This window comes from Protobothrops mucrosquamatus, unplaced genomic scaffold, assembly GCF_001527695.2.
Source record: "Protobothrops mucrosquamatus isolate PMUCROS unplaced genomic scaffold, P.Mucros_1.0 scaffold155, whole genome shotgun sequence".
Lineage (NCBI taxonomy): Eukaryota > Metazoa > Chordata > Lepidosauria > Squamata > Viperidae > Protobothrops > Protobothrops mucrosquamatus.
The window spans coordinates 31,475-39,816 of record NW_015386519.1 but is presented as its reverse complement, the minus strand read 5'-3'; the positions used below and the strand labels follow the sequence as shown (position 1 = coordinate 39,816).

The window sequence follows — 8,342 nt, the reverse complement described above, 5'->3', positions numbered from 1 at the left end:
TTATATGCTACTGAGTTTCTAATATTCAGCTAATGGATTCAGGTTGAATAAGAAGAATTATGAATTTGAAAATTTAAGACTAAATTTCATGTGAAACCCTGTACAAATATATATTATTGCTAAGATGTATAAACTTTTATTGAAGATGGAAACAGATGAACAAATTATAAATTGTATAGAATTATTTATTGGCCAAGTGTGATTGTACACACAAGGAATTTGTCTCCGGTGAATAAGCTCTCCGTGTGCATACAAGCAACAAGTGATAAATCATGAGCACATAATCATATATATAATCATATATCATAAAATGGGCAAATAATTTTAGGATACAGTGTAGACTTGGACCAATGGGACAGTATGTGGGGCGGGGGAAGGGTTGAAATTTACAATGAATTATAATCTTAAACTCAATTTTACATACCACGATGTAAAAAAGATGTTGAGACTCTAGAAAGAGTACAGAGAAGAGCAACAAAGATGATTAGGGGACTGGAGGCTAAAGCATATAAGGAAAGGCTGCTGGAATTGGGTATGTCTAGTTTAATGAAGGGAAGGACGAGGGGGAACATGATAGCAGTGTTCCAATATCTCAGGGGCTGCAACAAAGAAGAGGGAGTCAGGCTATTCTCCAAAGCACCTGAGGGCAGGACAAGAAGCAACGGATGGAAACTAACCAAGGAGAGAAGCAACCTAGAACTAAGGAGAAACTTCCTGACAGTTAGAACAATTAACCAGTGGAACAACCTGCCTCCAGAAGTGATGAATGCTCCAACACTGGAGGTTTTTAAGAAGAGACTGGACAGCCATTTGTCTGAAATGGTATAGGGTTTCCTGCCTGAGCCGGGGGTTGGACTAGATGACCTCCAAGGTCCCTTCCAACTTTTATTGTTGTTGTTGTTGTTGTTGTTGTTGTTGTTATTATTATTATTATTATTATTATTATTATAATATAATGTATTCCTGGTACATGACACTGGACAAATATATCAAAGATATATAAAGCAATTTCAAATATGTGTTAGAAATGTAATCAAACTGAGGGTACTTTTTTTTCATCTTTGGTGGACTTGCAGATTTTAAAATGAACGTACACTTGAAATCAGAGACTTTCGTTTGGGGTCTAATGGATAAGCAAATGGAATCTTATGGAACTTTGTTTTCATACATGACAACAGCAGCAAGGTACCATTTCAGTGGGAAGGTAACAAGAGTCCTGTGCGTCTTGGTGTATACTCATGTTTGCCACATGACCATGGAAGTGTCTTTGGACAACGCTGGCTCTCTTGGGTAAGAAATGGAATGACCACCGCCCCCTAGAGTTGGATGCAACTGGACAGGAAAAGCTTTTACCCTTTTTTACAAGGGAAGAAGATGGCGAAGCTGATGGAATTGGTAGAAAAATTGACAGTCTTGATGAAAGAAAAAACGTTTGTCTAATTTTATTTCTATTTGGAAACCACTTTGGGATTTTTTGTAAGAAACTGAAAGAAATGAAAAGTTGATTTTGGAATTTAATGATAGAATTATATAATGTAGATAACTGTAAATTTCAGATATATTTTCTTTATTCATATCTGTACCAAAAAAAGTCTGAAGTCATCTTTTTCTATCTTTCATATTTGTTTGTTTCTTTTCTACACTTCTACCTTTTTTCTCTTTCTTCAACATTTTTCTAAATATTTTCCCTGTTGATTTATCTTTTAAACCTGTATTTTTATGAAAATCAATATAAATATAAATACATATGAGATTAATGTTTCTGGTGGATCCAGAATCCCTTCAATGCATGATATTCAAGTATTTTACTTATAATGTTTATATTCCACTCTTCCTCTTAAAAGTATTCACTCCTAATACTAGGATTACATTTTATCTTTGTAACGATGGAGTGCAGCTACTTCTCCATCCAAATGAACTTCTGAGCTGAATGAGAAAAAAAAATCAAATTACCAATCCTATATTCTCTACACGTACTATTCTCAACCTTTCCAAAGTAGGTTTTACCTGTCAACTAGATGCAATCTGGTTACATCTGAATCACTATGCTTAATACCACATGTTACAATAAATTGTTTGAATAGCCTTAGCAAAAAAAGTTGGTATTTTCCTTTCTTTTTCAATATATGACAAAGTTGCCAATATTGCATTACATGTATCTTCTTAGCTTCTGGCTAAGTTCCGTTGTGGTACAAGCACCAATTGAAAACCAACATACCCTCCATTTATAGAGCAAATTGTTACTACTGCATTCTACAGACAAGAATACAAAATGGAGACAATGGTTTTGCCAAGTTTCCTTGGTTTAAAACAAATCTTAACAGGAATTGGGGTAAAGGCCTTTTAGATTCAAGTCCATCTCTTTCTTTCAATGAACACTTCCATTAATGCATTACCGAAAGTTAGTCTTTAAAAAAACCCACTCCAATAAGTCTGTCTTGCACACTTTAACTATGTAATTTATGTTAATTACTGACCATCTGTTTCTCCGCCTCACTATTTAGAAGGGCAAATTGAAAAATTCAAGTAACAGATGAAAAATCAGGTATAAGTTAGTGCCCAGCAGATTTAGTGAAAAATCTTTAGTTTCAGCAAAACCCAGCATGATCTGAACATGTAGATTACCAGAAATAAATTACAGTAGTCACTTATACCTGTTTATTAAATGTTTATCTACATTCCTTAGGCATTTGAAAAAAATCTTGATATATTCAATTATGCAACAAGCATAAAATGTTTACTAGTTATTAGGCTTATGCTTGAAATTTGTAGAATGACATTTGTATATGTTCTGATTAATACAATTATGTTATTTCAGCAGATAGTGAACACAAGTAGAAGATTAGCTAATTCATAAACTATATTCTGCAACATATACAAAATGCAGATAACTACAGTATATCACTCATTTAATTTCTTCCAGTTCACTTTGGTTTTCATTTTTTTCTTCTTCTCTGCTTAAGGCAATATTAAGTGAGAAGACAAAACCATGAGCAAATAAGCCACATTTGCCATTTATAACATTATGCAGAGATCCTGCTTTGAAAATATGATTTAGAGTTTGCATAGGTATAAATCTAAGCACTTGCTGAGAACAAATATAGCTTTTTTGCAGAACTATTCAACAGACCCAGAAAAAGATGAAGCTGGTTTAAGTGATTCCAACAAGTGCTTTATGTGCTACGCAGAAAAATGGTAAATCACATTTTAAACTTCAAAGCAGGATTGCTACTAAACTCTTTTTAAATACAAGTCATATGATTTAAAAAAAGAATAATCAAGAGAGCTGAAGAAGCTTCTTGGATGAGAAACATAAAGGTCTTCAAAGAAAAACAAGAAAGTCCAGTTGCCTCTTTGGGACAATCATGGTCTGGATGACTGAGAATCTTCTAGACATCCTCTTTTTATTTCAATAAAATGGAATTCAGTGCCCACTTTGGAAGATCTCTAAGGGCTACACGTTTCCCGTGATCTCAGGTTGGACTCTTCTACTTTTAGAAATTAGATATGATCTAGAGCAGGCAACCTTGGCTCTTTTATGACTCGTGAACTTCAATTCTCAGAATTCCTGAGCCAGCCATACTGTCTCAGGAATTCTGGGAGTTGAAGTCCACGAGTCATAAAAGAGCCAAGGTTGCCTACCGCTGATCTAGAAATATGATAAGTTGTGTTTTATAACTGATATCTATAATCTGGACTAAAAATAGATGTATTTATTAATTCATCATTGAAGCTGAAACTCTTCACTTTCAGCATCTTTGTAAGTAAACAATTTCCCACCCTGACTGAAGGCATCGAAGCATTGTTCTATGTATCCCCATTGACTGGAAATCAAACCAGAACATTAACTCTGATTGACATACAGCCCCAACTCTATATCTAAAGTGACTGAATCAATACATTACAGCTGTTGCTATAGTTGCCAAAGTTATGACCAAGAATTATTCCAATTTTTATAAAAATATATGACATTATCGTCATAGATATTGATTACAGTTCTTGAAGCTAATTGAATTTACATTGCATGTGTAAGTAAATAAAATAAGTTAGTGTGTATGTATATACATATGGACATACTTTGGACTCAAGAGTCTTTAATATGTTTCTTTTAGCATCCAAGCTTCTTGTAACATACTATCACATCCATAGAGCAGGGATGTCAAACTGCCGGCCTGCAGGCAGGATGCATCATAGCAAAACCGTGCCCCCCCCATTGCCAGCAATGGCAAAAAAGTCACGATACGTCACGTCACGTCACGTGACATTGCGAGTTTGACACCCCTGCCATAGAGCATGCAACCAGCAGAAGCAACATACCATAAAAAAAACTCTAAGTAATTTTGCTAATATTTGAAATCAAGTTAACTCAGTGAGACTTAAGTCCATTTAACTTTCTAGGTTGAATTATAAACTTGTTTTTCTTTTCCAATGTCCAACTGTATTTCACTTATTTTGCTGTTGAATTATTAGACAGCTTATTTTTAGTTAGCTATTAATCTGTGCTGACTGCTTTTATTTCATTTTCCAGTTCACTGAACTTATCTCTGTATGTCTCAACCAATTACAGAATGGGTTCTGATATGACCATTTCTGTCTTAAAAGCCGTTATATAATCCACTGAGTATATCAGGAAGCTGAAGAAGATGAAACAAAATGAGACATATTCAAACATAAAATGATTTAATATTAACAAAATTGATTGCAAAAGTAGACTTTGAAACATGTACTGAAACATACATAAAGACTGAATATTCAGGTTATTGCCCACTTCATTGTACCACAAACAGAAATAAAGGAAAATACACATGAAAATACTAGAGAATTCTCACCATGTATCTTTTCGCTTAGAAAAATAAATAGAAGTCTGAATTTATGTTAGATAATCAATAGAATAAGAAATAAAAGAAACTCCTGTGAATTTGTGAATAGTAGAGCAAGGATATCCACTATGCATAGTTAATTATAATTCAATTAAGTAATTCAACCATTATTAGTATTCACATTTGGCATATATACTTGATCATGATGGGTAAAATCTATTTCTGTTATAATAAAAAGATATACAAAAGATTTCAAACCTGTGCAAGGCTTACATATTAAGTTTGCAATTTGACAAATACTTACCTTAGAATAACCCTTTGAGCATAACTTATGAGCTTTGTCTATTAATTTGACCAAATGTCTCTTTATTTGTAGTAATATTAAAACAGCTTAATATGCTACAAATTGATTAACAAAGTCCTAATTTGTTCCTTCATTGTGTAATATCCATTATTATTATTATTAATATCCATTATTATTATTAATATCCATTATTCTTTCAAAGGCGCATAGACTTGTATTTTAAAGGGCATACTCAGAAATCTGAAATATGATCTCAGCAACATCCACGCCTAGTTTTCTCATTGTGTTTGTTAAGCATATTTACTTACTACCCCTGTAAAGATTCCTAGTCTTTATAATAATGTATGATCCGTCTTCTTCTTTTTTTAAAAAAAAAAACAAAACTTGAATCAAGTTTTTCCTAAAAGCATAACTGAGTCTGCAAAATAATAAAGATAATAGGGAGGGAGGGAGGATGTAAACAAGAGAGGAGTTAGACCGACTAGATTAAACATTTCTAAAACAGACACAATTCATCTAGGGCTCAGCAGTCTCTTCAGGGTTAAAATCTGGTTCAGGTAAGGAAAAGGCTAACGCAGACAGACTTTTTTTCTGGGCATCCCAATTTGCCCCGAGCGCGCTAACTTGATGAAAGCTGGGCTTTAACGGGGCGGCTGTACAAGGCATTTTCTCCGAGCATCTTCGCTTCCCATCACCTCTTCCGCCCTCTCTCTCCTCGCGCATCCTTCCACCGCCTTCTAGCACAGCGGCCACGCCTTACAGTACCGCACTCCACAACCAACCCCGGGGGGGGGGGCGAGGGAAGCGAAGTCGGGCTTTCCACAGAGAGTGGCCTCCCTCCACGGTTTCCTCCCCCACCCCTTATAACGTGGTGGAGCGAGCCGCCCATTCAGTTTCCCCCTACCTTCGCCTGCGTTTTTTTTTCTCAGGTTCCCAACCTTCCGGTCGCTCAAACCGTCCCTGTCAGTGGAGGAAACGGAGCTGGCGGGAGCCAGCCCGCCCGCTCGCTCTGCCAGGTCCCCGGCCCATCCCGAGAGGCGGCCGGAGGTGCCGCTAACCGCGGCGCGTTCCCACCCAACCTCCACCCCACCCGCCCGTATTCCCGTCTATTCGGCGGGAAGTTGCTCGGAACACCTTCCCGAACTACGGGAGAGAGGGAGAGAGGACAGAAGGGAGGACCCCCCCTCCTCCTCCTGCCGCCAACCAACCTCTGAGGAGCCCACCCGGTCCGTTTCCCACACACACACACACACACACACACACACACACACACACACACACACAAACACACCGGCTCCCCGCCGCCTGCCCAGCGCTACCTCTTTCCTCCTGCTGGGCGCCCCCGGGCGCGTGAGCAGAGCGGTCTCTTCGCACACCACGACCACATCTTCCACAAAGACACAGTCGGGCAAGCTCTCGTCGGCGGGCAGCTCCAGCACCTGCAGCCCCAGCTTGTGCTTGAGCACCCCGACGTAGAGCTGATGCTCCCGCTCGGCGCGCGCCGAGTCCACCTCTTTCGCCTTCTCCTGCCTCAGCGCCTGCTGGCACAGCGACTCCGGCAGCGCCCGCACCACGGCGTGGCTGCACCGCCCGAAGCCGAAAGGGCCGCCGCTCAGCCCTGCCATGTTCAAGCCGGGAGGGGAAAAACAGAAGCCGAATCGGGAGTTAAAACCACAGCCCCCCCCGCCCGCGTGTCTGGCTCCGCGCGCGCTGCCCCGGCACCACCGTAGGAAGCGCAGCTGCTGCCAAGCGTCCCCCTCTCCTCCCCGAGCCGGCTGAAATGGCCTCCTTCCCTCCCCGGCAAGAGGAGGTGGTCGCGAACGCGCTTCGGAGCCGGAGCGGCTGTGGATTGGCCACGCCTTACTATAGTACCTACATCATGCTCCGTGTTCATAGAAGCGTCCATTGGCCGGTTATTTGGGTTGGGATACCTGATTGGTTCAAACTGGTCAAAATTACCTCGCACCGATTTATAGCTTTGGAGGAACCTCGGAGAAACGGGCTGATGTTTAATTGCATTCCTGTTCACTGGCCCGTCCGCACATCGGGCAGATGCGGTGCGGGCTCACCAACCAAGATGGATGTACAAGAAGTACAGTTTTCAAAAACATGTTAAGTTCTTCATCAGAGTAACAGTTTAGGCCAGGGGTAGTCAACCTTGGCTCTTTTATGACTCGTGGACTTCAACTCCCAGAATTCCTGAGCCAGCTTAGCTGGCTCAGGAATTCTGGGAATTGAAGTCCACGAGTCATAAAAGAGCCAAGGTTGACTACCCCTGGGTTAGGCTAAAAAGAGATTGCCTACTCTCCTCCCCCTGCCTACTACCGAAGATAGTTTGAAGGAGAGCGGGTGTACAAACATTACACTTGTCCTTCTGGTAATCACACTTTACAGATTGTGCTTTGTGAGGCTTTTTAATCGGAGAGGGGGGAAAAATCCTTCTGAAAGTGAACGGGAATGTGTCCAGAACTTGTAAAGAATAAAAATAATTTAACATCTGCTACATTTGGATATACGTAGGTATAGTATACTCACATATACAACCTGTTAAGTTCCATAGTTCAATTTCCAAATTATTACATGTAAAATTACAACCTTAATCTGGGTTTGGAAATTCTGGACGTTTTATTTAAATTTTGAAAATTTTTGAAAATTGCCATTACAGAGAGGGCTTTTTATTCTATAGTTTTCTGGAAGTGAATATAGAACATATAGATCAATATGTACTGGAGAAAACTAGACTAGAACTTTGCACTTTCCTTCTTCCTTCACTGGAAAACAAAGTGGCTAGGCCTAACCCTAACCCTAACCCCTCAGTATTCAAGTTAAATTGCCATGTTGGCACTTTGCGATAAATAAGTGGGTTTTGGGTTGCAGTTTGGGCACTCGGTCTCTAAAAGGTTCGCCATCACTGGGCTAGGTTATTTTTTACTGTCCATCTTTTATGGGGACATTTGGACATACTTCAAAAGAACACCTGTTTAACTTATAAGAATATTTTCATATAGTACATTCCTCAGCAATGGCAGGACACACATAAAAAGTGATGTGCAACCCTAAAATAAATTTTAAAAATGGTTTAAATAACCCTGTCACAAGAAAGAAGGGGAGTAAATTCAGGTCTCACCCCTTAAGAGGCAGTTCTGCAGACTTTTTGCTACCACTTGAACCATGAACTTCAACCCTTCCCCCCATGTTAATTCTCCCATCAAAAGATT

General features: G+C 39.5%; 1 protein-coding gene across 1 annotated transcript in view; it reads right to left on the bottom strand.

The window, feature by feature from the left end:
• Positions 1-6,749, bottom strand: part of DDAH1 (dimethylarginine dimethylaminohydrolase 1) — a 59,239-nt gene extending 52,490 nt beyond the window's left edge. The window contains exon 1 of the mRNA XM_015813415.1: positions 6,444-6,749. Coding sequence (XP_015668901.1) covers positions 6,444-6,749 — 306 coding nt within the window. The remainder of the gene's footprint in view (positions 1-6,443) is intronic.
• Between the last annotated feature and the right edge of the window lie 1,593 nt (positions 6,750-8,342).